Below are 17,004 nucleotides of genomic sequence, written 5' to 3' on the forward strand. Positions count from 1 at the left end.
AACCCCCGGGGACACCCCGCTGCCACAGCAAGTCTTTATTCCTCAGGGAGCCAGGGCAAGGCGAGCGGCGGAGCGGCCGGCTGGGCAGGGTCACCCCCAAAAGTAGCCCTGCTGCGTCCCCGCAGGTGTGTCCCCCCCTCCCATCAGCACCAACCCCCGTCCGGGGTGGGGGCAGCTTCTTGCAGACCCCACGCTCAGCTTCACCCCAAAGCCCCAGCCTCCAGCTCGGCAAAAGGCTCCGCTGGTGTCCCGGGGCTGCCGGCGTGTCCCGGGCTGGGTGGCACCACGGCAGGGCTTGAGCTGGGCACGGGGGGCTGCCACGCGGGGCCATCCCTGTGCCCCCAGTCCCTCCTGCTGCCCCATCCCATCCCACCGTCTCCGTGGAGCTGGTGGTTCCCATTCCGGACCCCTTTTCCTCGCCGTGGCGGGGGGCGGCAGCGGTGGCGTCGCGGCTCAGGGTCCCTTGGCAGCTGCCAGGGCCGTGGCTGCCAGGAGGAGCCCCCAGAGGTGCGGGGGGTCCCTGGGGACGCTCCTGCCTGGGGGTGGTGGAGAGGGAGAGTCAGGGGCAGCCGGGGGGGGGAGGAGGGGGCCCAGCTGGTGGGTCGCCCACCCCGGCTGCAGCAGGGGGGGGGTCTCGGCTCACCTGCGCTGAAGACGCACGGCCGGGTCTTGCATCTCTTCTCTGCCAAAGAAACCAACTCTGTCTGCAACGCCCCGACCCAGCCATGCCGTGCCGTGCCATGCCGTGCCATGCTGTGCCATGCCGTGCCGTGCCATGCCGTGCCATGCTTTGCTGCAGTGGTGTGTCCCCCCCCCCCCTCCATTGCAAACCCCGGGAGATGTTCGAGGACGCCCGCCACGCTCCCCAAGCCAAGCTCCCGCCGTTGCCCTCCCCGTGATCGAGGACCCCCCGCCTTTCCCAGCAGAGCTGGTGGGACTGGGTCACCCCCTGCGCCCCCGTCCCCTGCACCCCGGCGGCGCGGCGGGGCAGTCCCGCGGGGGCCGTCACCTTTCACGAACTCGCAGTTGTAGGTGCTGAGCGCAGCCTGGGAGCGGAGCTGGATGAGGGCTCTGTCCCCGTCGCGGGCGATGCCGGTGACCTCGAAGCTCTCGAAGGGCGGGATGAGAACCTCCTGCTCCTCGGGGAAGAAGGAGAAGTCCCTGATGGGGACGCCGTAGCAGGTCTCCACCGAGAAGAAGGTGTCCTGGCCGAAGGGCAGGGTGCTCTCGTTTCGGAGGGAGGCCGAGGTGAAGCGGCCGAAGCGGACGGCCTGGCGGTGCCGGGCGGTGAAGCGGATGCCCCGCACACCCCGGTAGACGCGGTGGCAGCAGCGGGGCCCGGTGTCCCGCAGGGTTCTCAGGGCCTGGCTCAGGAGGAAATGCAGCACCTTGAAGTGGAAGGCGCCCAGGTATTCCTCCCGGGAGCGCCCGGCCTCCCGCACGGCTGCGTTGAACACCCGGTGCAGGGGATTCTGCAGGGTGTACGCCAGGAGGGCGACCGCCTGCTCCGGCCGCAGCGCCGGCGGCTGGGGGACGCGGCGCCGCCGGCTCCGCCATTCCGCGGCGGCGAGGGTCCAGGCTTCGGCGTAGACGCTGTTGTTGGCGAACTCGGTGCGGTTGAGCTCCTCCAGCTCCTCCTCCATCAGGCGGCCGCAGCCGCGGTACTGGTCGTCGAAAGCGGTGGGGGCCATGTCCAGCGCCACCTCCTTGATGGGGTCGAGGTCTCGCCGGTGCCTGCCGGTGGTCAGGGTGCCGGCCAGCAGCACCAAGCCCAGCACCAGGTGCTCCATGGTGGGCAGAGCCAGGGCTCTGGCTGGGGCGAGAAGCGTTACCCGCGCCCCACGGCCAGCGCAGGGTCGTGGTGCTGCTCCCCGGCCCCCGCGACCCCCAGCCCTTGGGCCCCCACCCGCTGCCGGCCGGAGAGGTGAGAAGCGGCAGCGCTCTTTTTATAGCAGCCCCGGGCCCGGCTCCAGCCCCCACCTCCCTGATATTTTTAACACCGAGGGCTCGGCCTTTCCCTGCCGCCGAATCCAGCCCTGCTGACCCGGGACGCGATGCTGGCACCGATCCCCCCCCGTCACGCTGCTGAGGACGGGGCAGGTTGTGGCAGAGGTGGCACTGGGCCAGGGGGCATCCATGGCGGGTCAGCCCCCCGCCTGCAGCCCCCCGGGTTGTGGAGGGGGTTGGAAGGCAGGAGGCAGGGCAGGGTGCAGGCAGCACGGTTGGGCACGGCCCGGTCCCTGCCTGCTCCGGGCCAAGGAAACGTCCCCATCACAGTGCTCACAGGGACAGAGAGAGGTGACAAAGGCCGGGGGGGGCTCAGAGCTCACCCCCGCTGTGGGATCACACCCAACGGGCCGGGTAGAGCGCCCGCTCCCACCCTGAGCAGCACCGGTGCCACCGCTCCCCCAGCACCCTTCCCTCCCCAGCCGCTGCTCGGAGGAGCCAGGGGGCTTTGGGGGGGTGCAGCACTCCCCTCGGGCAGGGACCCCTCGCAAGGGGTCAGAGCCCCCCCCCACCCCTCGCACCCATGACGGGTTGCTCCGTGGTCTTGTTTGCACGCACCGAACATCTAAGATAGGTGGAGGAAGGTGGCGCCATGACCTTGGGATCCCATCCCGACGTTACCTGTGGGGCTGTGGGTGACCCCAGGCAGTGTGTGGGGGCGGGTCTGGGTGTCCCAGACCCCAACAAGCCTGGGGCAGAGGGGTGGCCAAGGGCTTCGAGCCGCTGAAGCAGGGACGCCCCAGACAGCAGGACTCCTGGCGGGGGAGTGAAGGTGCCCTGGTGCCGAGCTCAGGAACAGGCTTCGCATCGTCCGCGGCCATCCTGGGAGCGGAGCGCTCAGGGGCGCCAGCTCAGGGACCCCTTGGGGCAGCAGAGTTGGGGGAGGGGGGATGGACCCAGGGCCAGGCTGAGGCGCGTGCCCTGTGCCCAAACCTCTGCCAACAGCAGCCCTGGCCAGACCACTTGAAATCAAAAGCATTGAAGGATCCCCCTCAGTGCTGAGCCCAGGTCCTGCCCAAACCCGCCCCGGGTTGCCTCCATGCTCAGCCAGCAGCCAAACCATGCCCCCCTCCACCAACCCCATCTGCAGCCAGAAAGGGGGTGAATTAAGAGAACAAACACAAGAACTAAAGGTAACTCTTGGCTGGAGGCAAAGCCACTTTCATTAGCGAAAGGAAATGAAGCTCCAAAGCCCCAAGAGGTGCCCGGTGCCAGCAGCCGAGCAGGGCAATGCCCAGGCCGGGCTTGACCGAGGGCTGCTGTGGAAAAGCCCTCCCCCCAATCTGAGTGGGCAGCAGGGGAGGGACCCCTCCTCTCAGGGCAAAAGGGAGATGGGGGGCGTCCTTCCCCACAGGGCAAAGGTCCTCGTTCCTGCTCTTGCTCGGTCCTCAGCGGCAGTTCCACACACGATCCTACTCGGACGCTGTCCCTCACGCCCCCGTCTCTCCTCCTCCTTGCTGACCTTCGGTTTCTCGACCCGCTGCAAGCTCCACCACTGCATCGGCTGGATGGCTTGAACGTGAGAAATCCACGGAGGACCTTGAGTTGCTCCCCTCAGGCCTAGAGGAAGGAGACGGGGTCACCTCCCCCTACCCCCTCCAGCCAACAGACTGCAGGGAGAATGGGTTGTCCACAGAGTTAAGGTTACGCCTCTCTTCTGGCCCCGCAGAGGAAGGAGAGAGAAGAGACCCCCGCTGCACCATGGACCCTCTAGCGGGACCCGCGGGCAGCGCCCGCTCCTCGGCCGGCGGGCACGGCTGGGCAGCGCAGGCAGGGGCAGGGCACAGGGTGAGGGGCTGGGGCAGGATTTGGGATCCCCCCCAGCACTCACAGGATCTCCTCCACCGGTACCCATTCTTCCTCCCACGAATCTGCCAAGGACGGAGAGAGAGTTGAGGGTCCGGCAGCCCCAGCACAGCCCTGGCTCAGGGCTGCCGTGGGGTGTGGGCCGTTTGTGGGGTGCTCAGCGCCGGGGCCACTCTGCCCCTCCAGCCGGGCTCTCGCTGTGCGTGTGAGCCTGCTAAGACCAGAGCAGCTCCTGGCCCCACATCACAGCCCTCACGCCACGCCGCGCCAAGAGGGGGGCGGCCCGCCCCTCCTCTACAGGCTGGCGAGGGAGGGGAGTGGGGGGCAGCCCTTTCGGGCCTCCTTTCTGCACACTCCATAGAGCCCCCTAACACCCTCCTCCCCTGGCGCCCGCGCCATCTCCAAAGCTGCTCCCCCACCACCCACATGGCGAGAACCAGCTCGGGACACCCTCCCCCGTGGCCATGGCCACCGGGTCCCCACCAGGCCATCATCAGGGTCCCCCAGAGCTGCCTGACACGGGAGCCCTCTTGCCGAGTCTCTCTAAACAGACTAGGCAGACACTCCACAGGAGCCCCCTTCGCAGCAAAACTGCGTAACCGGGGACTAACGCGGCGTTCCTGCCCGCCCCGAGGCCTTCACGCTGCCACAAGCACGCCCGAACGCAGGCGCTGGTGCCTGTCGCACGGTGTCGTCCCCACCAGGCCGGCTGAGGCCGATATTCCCCCGCCAAGGGCTCCTGGCCTCCCTCAGCCGCCGGCCCAGCCGCACCGCGCAGACCCTGCCCCCGCCCCCCACCAGCGCCTCAAAATGGCCGCCTGACCCCTCCACCACCCAGCGCCTCAAAATGGCCGCACCAGCGCCTCAAAATGGCCGCCCGACCCCTCCGCCGCCCAGCGCCTCAAAATGGCCGCCCGCGGCGCCGCGTGGCGCTCGCGCGGCCGCGCCTCACATGGGCAGCGTCGAGAAGCTTCTCTCGGCCCCGCCGCCTCATTGGCCGGCGGCCTTGCCTGTCAGACGCCGGGCCCCGCCTCTCCCACCCCGCTGCCCGCGGTGGCTCCGCTCCGGAGCTCGGCCGCCATTTGAGCTGCGGGCGGGAGCCGGCCCTGCCGCTCGCCGCCTTCTCCTCCTCCCGGCCCCGGAGAGCTGACCCGCTCCTCGGCTTCCCCCTGGCCGGGTTCGGGGTGGGCTCCCGGCGGCTCTCCCGGCAGGGCGCAGCAAGAAGGGCCGCGAGCGCTTTCCCGAGCCGCCTTGGGCAGGTGGTGGCCAGGCGAGTCGCTGGCAACCGCCCTCGGCCCAAGCTGCGGGAGGTCGGTTCTGGCAGAGCTTTCCCCAGGCGATGCTTTCGGCGATGGAGCTTTCTGTCAAAGCAGAGCTGGCGCTTGCAGGTCCCCCTGGAGCAGAGGCGGGGGGCGGTTACTGCCAGCGAGGAGCCGTTCCTGCAAAGGGCGCCGCTCCCGAGGGTCCTGCCGTTGTCCGTGCTGCGAGGTCGGGCCGGCTCTGCCCAACAGCCTTGGCTGGGCTGGAAGCCCCGTTGAGGAAGGTCTAACGTGACGTTGCCACTCAATATTGTTCATCTCCTTGCCACCAGCCTAGAAAAGGGGCATTTTCCTCTGATCTCTCGTGCCCCAGGGGCCAGCCCCAGTCTCACCCAAGTTTCAACCCCCCTTCCGAGCCGAGCTCACGGACAAACGACTCCTCCCGAGCTGTTTTGCTGCGGTTGGCTTTCCCTCCTCTCGCCAAGCTGAGGAGCGCAGCGCTAAGAGCCTCACTTCGAATCCGTCTCTGGCCCGTGGTGCGTTTAACGCTTTTGATGGATTCAGCGGAAGACTCACTGGGGGTGCCCTGGTGCTGCCGGTACCGTCCCCTGTGCCTACGTTTTCCCGCTTAGGCCCTTGCCTGTGTGCCGCAGGGCTTCTTGGGGAGGGGCTGCCTTTGCCACACACGGCACCCGGAGCAGAAGAGATGGATTTGGACGTCAGTCTCAACGTTAACAGCCGTTGAAGGTATCGCCTCTGACTCAGCGGTGACCACGCTGCGCCTTGCCGGGACAGATGTCGGGCGTTGCTCTCGCCGTGTTGTCCAGGCGCCTTCCTTTGGCCACAAAAAGAGGCTCCTGCCCGTGACGGACCAGCCCTGATGAAGCTGTTCTTACAGTCTCTGTTGAGAAACGGGCGTCTTGGCTTTCCTGGGGACCTGTCTTGCCTTCACCTCAGCGACCTCCTTCCTCTGCTGTTGTTTAGCTTGATATTAAGTGCGTTTGCGCCTCTCCCGTGCTTTAACACTTCCCCGTCCTCCTAACGTTCCTCATTATACCTGCAGGAGTCCTGGTCAGTCTGTCCCTTCCTCTGCACTGGGCTCTATCAGCTCTTTCTGGTTTCAGCCTTCCTGCACTCTTTTATTTGCCCCTTCCTGACAGATGCATTTCTTTTTCCTTCTTGCTGGCGTTTGGCTCACCAACTTGCCTGTTAAAAAACGGAAGGAAAGTCACTTGGGGTCTTTCAGACCTTCCAAAAACGTTTTGTACCTTTTTTTTTTTTGCCTCTTTATGGGCTGGAAGAGGGGACTTGCCACCGCCACCTCTTCTCCCTTATGTCTTTACAGCATTTCGGTCCCATTTTGTCCCCTTTGCCCCAAATCAGAGCTCTCCCTCCAGCAAACACAACTGGAACGAAAGGGTACGTGGACCAAATTTGTAGCAAAAGCACCAGCGCATCCCGAGGTGGGATGTCCCCAGTTTGCTTGGAGACCCTCGTCAGTCAAAGCAGTGTAAGCAGAACGGTGCTGTCTGTAGGGCGCCCACAGCTCGGTTTGATGCAGCCTGGAAGCAGAGCAGGCTCTAAAAAGAAAAAGAGAGGACGTGCTGCCCTCGTGAGGTGCCTGTCAGTGACTCCTCCACGATAAGAAAAAACAAAAATGCTGAGTAGCGATGCCGAGAAACCACTCGGCTAGAATGGGACGGCCTTGGACGAGGAGGAGGCTTGGAGCAGAACTGGATGCGTTACTCTCTGGATGAATACCTTGTCCGTTTAGCCCAAGCAGCAGTACCACATGGAGTAACAAATGGGTTTCTGCAGTGCAAATCCTTCTGCTGGAAAAGGATCCTTGGGAAGACAGTGCTATTTGGTGGCAGTTCAGTTAAATGAAGGTTTTCCCTCTAAGGGAAAATCTGGACCATCCCAAAAGTTGGCGATTTTCTGCTTACTTCTACCCGGTTTTCAAGGGACCACCTTTTGCTGAAAGGGCCGGAGGAAAAAGGCCGATGCAGAGCTTTCTCTGCTCTGCTTTGTGGTTATCTTTTCTTCTTCTGAGCTTGGGGGTGAGGGTGTTTTCACAAGCTGTGAAAGGCTAGAAGAGAAGCCTGGTGGGAATTGGAGCTCCACCCATGGTCTGATCATTGACCGGCCCCCTGGTTTATCCCAAATTGGATTCACCCTTGCTAGCTGAACGCTCATCGGGAGGTTTTCCTGAAGTAGTTCCTGGCTTGGCTCTGCGCTGTCTGTTGAGCTCTGGTGGAGGTCACACAGCGCAGGATGGCCCTCCCGTCGTGTTTGCCTGAGCCAGATATCAGCCCCTGTGCCCAGCTCGCACATCCCCGTTACGTGGCATCCCCAAAGCGCTCTTGCTGTGGATTCCTTCGTGCAAACACTGCTGCCTCATAGTCTTCTCCAAGTCAGGCACCAGAAAGAGCTGGACTGACATCTATTCTCCCACCCTGAGAGTGTGAGTTTTGGGGAAACTAGCTCAGTTCTCCAAACTTTAAGTTCTCTGGCCAGAGTTTGCCGTAGACACCAGTAGCTGCTATCGAGCGGTTGCCAGGTTTCTCTACTGTCAGCTGAGCTTTTCCATCTCAAGCCCACACCGCCAGCAGAGCACGAAGAGATGTTGACCTCCATCCTGACCACAGGTGTATCCCTGACCAAGTGACTGGGCTGCTTGAACGTCTTGGGACGTGTCTCGTTCAGCGAACTAACGGGAGGGTTAGGCAGTTGCATGGGGCTCTTCTGGGTGACTGGTTGGAGGCAGTGGATGGCAGACGCCTTATCCAAACCGGTTGCAGAGCAGCAGCAACCATACCGCCCATCCATTCTCCCTCCTGGTCACATCGGAGGACCTGGATGGCCCTTCCAACAAATTCTTTCTAAATGGGTGAACCGGTTTCACCGGTGAGGAGTCAGTCAAAGCGTTACGACCTACAAACGGCACCAAATAAGTCAGAGATCAAGAATATTTCAATGGCTTGGGGTATGGCACTATATTGCCCGGGAGGTGCTTATAGACTATGAGAAGACAAAGGTTTGGTACAAATGCTGTCCCGGGGAGGCTTCGGAGCCACTGGGCTCCCAGCCAATGTGTATATTGATTATTTTTTCACCTTACATATGCTGAGCTTTCATACTCACTAACAGCTCATCCTGCAGAGGCATTCCATTCAAAGGGCCTTAAAGAGCTCGATAAATATTCCACGGAAGGATTTACTTTGCCCATTGGTGCAATGCAACCACTTCTGGGGTGGAGAGTCCAACCATTTCACAGAGACGAAACGAGGAAATCACAATGCCACCTCCGCAAGATGAAAATGCCGATGCAGTAAAGGGAGGGACTTTAATTTAAGCGGAATTCAGAGATTAAACTCCTTCAGGATCTTCCGGCAATGTGGCAGGGGATATTTCATGACCATACCTACACAGGAGCTTGGGATATTTGCATCTTGCTTGGAAGACAGTCCTCGCAGCGACTGGCAGAGCCAGTGCTTCTTCAGTGGTGAACCACCAGCCTTCGGCCTCGATATGCAGCCCGCTGAAATCAGAAAGCATCTTCTGGTTGCCTTGGCTGGGCTTTTAAAGTAGTTTCCAGTGAGGGTGAGTGACCGGTGATGGACACTTTGAGGTGGGTGGGTGTGATGGGACCCCATGTGCTAAAAGGTCACTGAGCTGCTTTGGTGCGGACGGTCCTGTGCAGATTCAGTGTCTTGTGAGCAGGCAGAAAGCTGTAACTCATGTCATTTCTCTGGCAGTAAAAGATGCTTTAGTGGCTGCTCTGCAGTTGTAGAATGACTTTCAGAGCAAAGAAGTTGCTCGTTGTCAGTTCCTTCTCCAGAGCAATCACTCGTCTTCCTTTGAAGTCAGATACACTGAAGGTTTCTGTTAAAGAATAATTTTCCCACGGGAAAACAGCATTTGAGCGGGTTTTGTACCATGCACTTAAGCTATCAGAGGACAACACTTCAGCTCGATGTACGATCCTATAACAGTTTTTCTAATTTCTTTTCCGACTTCCACAACTTGAAAAAAAAAAAACCAACGACCCCACCAAACCACAGAAGACGTCGACGTGTTGTCATCAGTCCAAGAAGCACCATCAACAGCAGACAAAGCCCGCGTGTCAGACCAGGGCGTTTCAGAGGCAGCCCACTGTCACCAGCCCACCCCTACACCATGGTACACAAGCTGAGACCTGTCACATTTAGAGCTGGTGCAGTCCCAAAGCAGTGAGTGCCGATACGGCCTGCTCCTGAATTCAGCTGGAAACCCTGGGGAAAAAAAATAATCTTGGAGATTACAATCCCTTATCCCAAGATGATTAATTAATTTTTTTTTTTTTTCCTGCTCTGCCTTTTAACTCATTATATGCTTAAATAAATCGGTTCAGCTGCATTTATGTTCGGTAACCACGTATATTTGTACAGCATCTTCCCTTCTAGAGCACATTGAACGACTCGGGGTTTTGGTTTTATGTCTGAACCAAGGTAACAGTTTCCCAACTATCCCAACAGCAATTCAGAGGGCAAAGCAGCACCTCGCCAAGCCTTGATCCAGCAGGCTGCAAGCACTCCTTCCCACGAAGCTCACGTATAGTCCCCACAAAGCCCCAAACCTCCTCTGTTTGACGCAGACGTGTCCCTGAGTAAGCACGCTGCGGGCTGACGGCTTGAATCCCAAAGGCCATTTCCAGGAGGCCTTTGCAAACATCCTTGTCCCCAACTATCTTGGCCTGGTTCTGCCTCGCTTGTGAAACCGAGGCAGAGCCCAGCACGGCTTCGCGGGGCAGCAGGTCTCCTTCACGGCACTCCGAACATAACCCCCGTTAAGAAATAGCTCGTGTTGTTTCCAAACCGAGAAGCTTTTATGAGGTTCTTTGAACGTTTATTGAACTTGTTAAACTGTTTTCCTGGTAAAAGCTTTTCTTTACGGCCACGGTGATGAGGTAATATCCTTCTGAAGGCAGTTTTTACAACCCCCTGCCACTTGACCCCCCTCCAGCTCTTTCGGACAATAAGCTTTTGTTTGGATTTTTCAACAAGCTGATTCAAACAACTCCTAAACTAACTGGCAGCCCTCTTGCAGGAATCAACACGCTGAAATAACTTTTCCAGAGAAAAAAACGCAGGTTCACATACTCGGGTTATGCTATAACCGGTGGATGAGTGTAACATCCCCAAGGTTTGCCAGTATCTTAGATCCATGCATCCATCGTTCCCTGAAAACAAGGCAAAGAACAACAGATTTTAAACGCAGCAGAAAAAAAAATTGGATTTGCCATTAAAGAAAAATTTTCTAGGATAGTTAAGAAGGTCGGAACAGATTGGCTTCATCACAGGTTGGTGAGAAAAGATTGAAAAAAAAGGGCGCCAGGGCCAAGGCAGGTACAACCAGTGCGGTGGCATTCGTGGCTGAGTTGCATCACGGTACCGTGACCAGTTGGTGAACCTCATCCCAAGCCGGCATAACTTGATGAGGTGGGGTCTTTCTTTTTGGAAACCCTCACCATGAGCTTGATCAAACCCCCACCAAAGATGCTTAAATGTAACCTGATGACCTCAGTGGATTTGAGATCGGCCTGTCTTGGTCGGATGACTTCAGCCTACCAACATGTTCCTCAAGCTACCCGGAAAAAACAGCAAAACAACACCCTTTCCCCCAAACCACCATGTTTTAGGATATTGAAGGCTTCAAAGAAATAATGCACACGTGGTTTTTAAGCAATGTGATTTCAAGTACTAAGTGTTTTCCCAGAAATGAGGTTTCTTTTATGGGCTGTTGCTCCATATTTTGCAATTGTGCTGCGGAGACACTGAGAGGGGAAGAGCCCAGGTGCCCAACGCTAAAGCCCACATAGCAAAAAGACACTCGGTGCCTCAAGAAATTACCAAAATTGCCCATTACTTCCTGTACAACCCAGTCGGTGTGGGAATAAATCTGGTTTGTAAGGGTTGATGTGGGGATCACTTTGTTCTGAGAGAGTGCTGCTGTTCTCCTTCATGACTCTGTCTCGTTTAAAACAGATATTTGAATTACGCATTTGAGTCTGAGAAGGCAGTTTTTCCATGAAAAGAATAGCTCTTCTAAGCACCGGGATAATAATAGATATTCTAAGCGTCATTTGTACTCCAAAGCACCAGGAATCTGCTTCCATATCCTCCGTGGAAATTGTCTAACGGTTGCGAGCCAACTTGAAGCTGTCTCCTACCGAAAGGCCATCTCCTCTGTGCCCATAACGTGACCAGAACAGCTTGATGATGTGTCAAAAATACCACAAAGTCTCTCTATCTGAGGTAGGGTTTATCTATATTGGGACACTCAGGAAACTCACGATATATTAATGAATATAACAAAACCATTTATGCATCTGACAGCGATGGTGAAGCTCAAACCACTGTCAGTTTACTTGCAGGTTAATAAACCCCCCTCGGAGTTTAACGTGGTATAACCTGAGCACATCTTTTCATCATCTTGCACTATTGAGCCTCTGATATATTGCACAGGGATGACCAGAAAGTCTTAGATAGTGTCTGTCAGCCGTTTGAAACGGGGGGTAGCGCAACCATCCTCACCTGCAACTAGAAATACAGACACTCAGAAATACCTTGGACGTAAAAGGGTCCAGGGTTTAGCGCCCACAAACCCAGATCTCTCATGGTAGTCTCTGTTGCTTGAGCTTTGCTGCTTGAGCTTGACCTCTCCAAAGGCAAAGCTCAACAAACTCTTTTAACCCCACATCTGTGGCTGTAAGTCACATTATTTAACAGGCATGCAGTGGCAAATCTTAAGCTTTTTCCTCTTCTTTAAACAGCTCACCAACGTGAAGCCTTTTGCTCTGCGCTTGGAATCCTTCCGTCCATCAGTGAAGTATGTTTTCTTGTCTGAGTGATTTTGCAATCATCTCATACCCCAATAAGAAGCATGTTTGACCCAGTCCGTGGCAGAAGGAGAAATTACTGTTAGCCACAAGGTCATCGCTTCCTTTCCCAAAGCTTCCAACACGCCAAAACTTGCAATAAAGTCTAATAAATCACCTCCGTAATGACCTGCAGGCAGTATCTCTCCACCACCCGTCATTTGAAAGGACACCGGCCCACATGCCTCAGATTCGGTGCCACCAAGCAAAAAGAGCACTGCTATAGCAGTGCTTCAAGTAGTGGCGCTTAAGTCTTCAAACAGCATTTCAGACAACTCCTGAGTGGTATTTCACCTGGCTGTCTCCAGAGTGAGAGACACATGCTTTATCCTGCAAGACTGTTTACTCTATTTTGTTAAAATTGCATTTAGAAATTCTGTTAATAGTAATTTAAATTATTTTCTGGCTTTGCTTTCCACAAAAAATGTCCAGAAGAAACTGCTTCTGGCTTTCCATAAGGTCAAAGCGAGGAGCTCCTGGTGTGAGTTTAGACCACATGTGAACACAAGACACGCTTAGTAATCAGGTGATGTTTTTGAGAACTCTTTTTTTTCTCTCCTATTTGCCTGTTGGCTTCACTTGAAGAAAACTGAAGATCATAGAATCATAGAGTCACAGAGTGGTTTGGGTTGGAAGGGACCTTGCAGATCAGCTTGTCCAACCCCCTGCCATGGGCAGGGACACCTCCCACCAGACCAGGTTGCTCCCAGCTCCATCCAACCTGGCCTTGAGCACTGCCAGGGAGGGGGCAGCCACGGCTGCTCTGGGCAACCTGCGCCAGGGCCTCCCCGCCCTCACAGGGAAGGATTTCTTCTAATATCTAACCTAAATCTCCCCTCTTTCAGTTTGAAATTGCTACCCCTCATCCTGTCACCACATTCCTGACCAAGAGTCCCTCCCCACCTTTCCTGCAGGCCCCCTTTCAGCACTGGAAGCCGCTCTAAGGTCTCCCTGGAGCCTTCTCTCCTCCAGGCTGAACACCCCCAACTCTCAGCCTGTCCTCACAGGGGAGCTGCTCCAGCCCCTCAGCATCTTCGTGGCCTCCTCTGGACCCGCTCCAGCAGGTCCGTGTCTGTCTTGTGCTGGTGCCCCCAGAGCTGGACGCAGCCCTGCAGGGGGGTCTCACCAGAGCGGAGCAGAGGGGCAGAATCCCCTCCCTCGCCCTGCTGCCCACGCTGCTCTGGGTGCAGCCCAGGAGGCCGTTGGCTTTTTGGGCTGGGAGCGCACGTCGCTGGTTCATATTCAGCTTTTCACCCACCGGCACCCCCAAAATTTGTCTCCCCAGCACTGCTCTCCATCCCCCATCTCCCAGCCTGTATCTGTGCTTGGGATTGCCCCGACCCATGTGCAGGACCTTGTTGAACTCCATGAGGTTGGCCTGGGCCCACCTCTCCAGCCTGTCCAGGTCCCTCTGGATGCCCTCCCTTCCCTCCAGCGTGTTGCCCGCACCACACAGCTCGGGCAGACGGGCAGGGCACGGCGGCAGGAGCGCTGCGCGCATCCGTGCGCTTGCTGCAGCGGCAGGAATTGAATCTTTTAGGATCATCAGCCGCAGGAACATCCACTGGAATGTAATAAAGGTCATGCCGTGATCTTCGAAACGACGCAGACAGATAACACCAGCTTTTTATGTGGTTAAAAAATTCAAATGAAGTTTCCTGGGGCACCAGTGAGTTACACGGGGTCCTACATAACGCCACGTACGCAGGTGAGATTGGCAGCGCTGCTCCAGCATTAACGCTCCGAGTGTCTCTGTTCATAAACCAGGGATGAAAGAAGCCACAGTTCTCCCTGGCTGCAGCTTGCAAATACTCTGGTTAAAAGAATCCAACAATCCTTATTAATTAACGAATTATTTGAAGCCCAAAAGGGATGATTATTTTGTTCGAATTCAGGCACAGTCTGGGTTATTAAATGACTCTCGTTGTGTTGAATGGGGACTGCGGTGAGCTATGCAAGGGACCGATTTAACCTCTCAAAGCTGATGAAAATCAAATGTAAGAATGAAACCTTATCCCTAGAGACTCCTCATTTTACAATGCTCTTGCAAACAGTCCCTTGTCTCACTAAGATAGCAAAAAGCAAAGATAAGTCTGAAATTCAGAATGTGAAGCCAAAACCGTAGCTAGCACGAGCTGGAAATCTGCAGGGAGCTCTATCAGTTCCATTGCTATAAAACCATTAATAAATTAACATGGGATTTGGGGTCGTATTTGAATTTTCCTCTGGGGGAAATTTTACTTTTCAGTCCCTGAATTATGGGTTAGAGCTCTCAGTCTACATGAAGCAGCAAATTAAATGCAATCTCCATAAACAGGGCATGTGTGCTGCTATGTTAAGTAACACATTTGAATTTTCTAAACATCAGTATTTTAAGAAAGTTCTGAGATAGTCATCTGCTCCTGTGGAAACAAAGAAAAATAGGAAAATCCTGTAGCGTCGTACGGACTTTAAATTCACCAAACCAGCATGAGTTAGTCACAGAAAAGTCACGTATCATCCGAGGATTGAATTTTTTTAAAAACCCTTTGGTGTTTTGGGCAAAACAAGCAGTGGTATCTTCACACTGCTTCCATAAACTGTTTTTTAGTGATTTATCCCCGGAGTAACTGTTCTTACACCTGCGATCCTCTCTGGTTTTATATGTAATTCTGAGCTGGAATTAGTTTCGCTCACTGGAGGAAACATATCTAGAGTTTCAAATTCAGAAAGCATTCCAAATCTTTTGATGTTAAGATCGTTTTGGTCATTCCAAATGCATTTTTCACACCTTGGGCAAAAAACCCAACAACCCAGATTTCATCTTAAACAGCGAGTTTCGATCCTCCGAGGTGAAGACGGGAAGTTCAAAAGGAAGGAGCACGGGTATTGTAATGAACCAGAAACCAGGAGGTGAATCAAACTGATACAACAGGTCCAAAATTACTAGTTTGAACCTCCTGATCTCGACAACGTGGCTCAGGAGACCGGATGCTTGAAAACAGCCCACGTTGCTACTGAAAATACTGAAATATTAGGGATTTTTTTCATGAGAAGAAAAAAATGGAGGTGCACTGGTTCCCAGAAGATCTTCCAAAGAAAGGCCACTTTTTGGAAATAATTTTCCTGATCAGAGACAGCAACATCCAGAACTCAAACACAACTCCTGGCTCACGATGCCCAAAACTGAAGCTCGAGGTATCGGCTTGATTGAGCACCCACATGTAGAATCGCATGATTTGGTAAAAGTCCACGCTGACGCGTCACTACGTAGTAAACCAGGGAGTTACCACGGGGAAAAGTTTGGCAGCTCTGTTTTCAACTGCTGGAAAGTACTTTGGAGAAAGGCAGACCACGGCTGCGAGGGAAGGAGGAGGACGGAAGAGGATGACTTCTGCAAGGGTGGCCATTGAACTCCAGGAAACTTGATTTTCCACTCCATTTTTCATTATTCTTCCCCTTTTTTCTTATTTTTGATGACTTCACCATTGAATTCCTTAAGACTGTAGTGCATGCTGAAGACAATGCTGGTACCACGCACGTCGACGTAGCATGAATATTGCAAAACCACGAGTACCACAGGTGAACTGGGCTTCCAGCGGGGAAGGTCCCCACTGATGGGAGCTGCACAGGGCTGAGGACAGGAAAGAGGAGGACAAGAGGACAGGAGGAGAGGAGGACAGGAGGACAAGAGGAGGAAAGAAGGAGAAGAGGACAGGGCTTTCCAGCACTGCATGCCACATTCAACACTTCCAGAGCTGCCCGGTCCGGTGGGAACAGGCATTTCCAGTGCTGCGGCACACGCTGGGGACAGGCGTTCCCAGTGCTTCTGCCGGGGCGGCAGGACGGGCGTTCCTGGCGGTGTGGAGACGGGTGTTTTGGCCCAGCCCGTGCCGGTACCTGACAGTGCGATGGGGACGGGCGTCTCCAGCACGGTCACCTATGCCGGGCAGGCGCTGCAGGGTGCCATGGGGACAGGTGGCCCTGGCAGGGCACGAGGACAGGACTGGCGCTCCCGGTGCTGCGCGGTATGTGGGGATGGTCCTTCTGAGCAGGGTGGGCGTCGCTTGGGTGGGGTGGGATGGAGGTGGGTGCCGGGTGGGTGGCTGTGTTGGGCCTCGGCGTGTGTTGGCACCTGATGTGGGGTGGCATTGGCGCCATGCGGGGCGGGTTGGCGTGGGGTGGGTCGGCGTGATGTGGGAAGGGTGGGAGTTACGTGGGGTGGGTCGGTGTAACGCGGGGTGGGTTGGCCCGGCGTGGGGTGGGTTGGTCTGATGTCGGGTGGGTTGGTGCCACGTTGGGTTGGTGGGCATGATGTGGGGCGGGTTGGCGCCACGTTGGGTTGGTGGGCACGAATGTGGGGCGGGCTGGCGCCATGTTGGATTGGTGGGCACAAACATGGGGCGGGTTGGCACCGTGTTGGGTTGGTGGGCACGACGTGGGGTGGGTTGGCGCCATGTTGGGTTGGTGGGCACGACCTGGGGCGGGTTGGCGCCATGTTGGGTTGGTGGGCACGAACGTGGGGCGGGTTGGCGCCATGTTGGGTTGGTTGGCACGAAAGTGGGGCGGGTTGGCGCCGTTTTGGGCACGAACGTGGGGCAGGCTGGCGCCATGTTGGGTTGGTTGGCACGAATGTGGGGCGGGTTGGCGCCATGTTGGGTTGGTGGGCACGACGTGGGGCGGGTTGGCGCCATGTTGGGCTGGTGGGCACGACGTGGGGCAGGTTGGCGCCATGTTGGGTTGGTGGGCACGACGTGGGGCGGGTTGGCACCATGTTGGGCTGGTGGGCACGACGTGGGGCGGGTTGGCGCCATGTTGGGCTGGTGGGCACGACGTGGGGCAGGTTGGCGCCATGTTGGGTTGGTGGGCACGACGTGGGGCGGGTTGGCGCCATGTTGGGTTGGTGGCCACGACCTGGGGCAGGTTGGCGCCATGTTGGGTTGGTGGGCACGACGTGGGGCGGGTTGGCGCCATGTTGGGCTGGTGGGCACGACGTGGGGCGGGTTGGCCTATCAGCAGGGCAGGTCGGGGTGA

At 56.6% G+C, this 17,004-nt stretch overlaps 1 protein-coding gene across 1 annotated transcript; it reads right to left on the reverse strand.

Moving 5' to 3' along the window:
* Positions 1-453: 453 nt before the first annotated feature.
* On the reverse strand, positions 454-1,790 carry ART1 (ADP-ribosyltransferase 1). The gene is made up of 3 exons (XM_086481632.1): positions 1,010-1,790; positions 644-682; positions 454-536 (listed from the first exon to the last, which is right to left on the reverse strand). The coding sequence occupies exons 1-3, from the start codon at positions 1,788-1,790 to the stop codon at positions 454-456; spliced, it is 903 nt and encodes a 300-aa protein (XP_086337758.1).
* Between the last annotated feature and the right edge of the window lie 15,214 nt (positions 1,791-17,004).

The sequence above is a fragment of the Leptosomus discolor genome, chromosome 1 (assembly GCF_034619465.1).
Source record: "Leptosomus discolor isolate bLepDis1 chromosome 1, bLepDis1.hap2, whole genome shotgun sequence".
Lineage (NCBI taxonomy): Eukaryota > Metazoa > Chordata > Aves > Leptosomiformes > Leptosomidae > Leptosomus > Leptosomus discolor.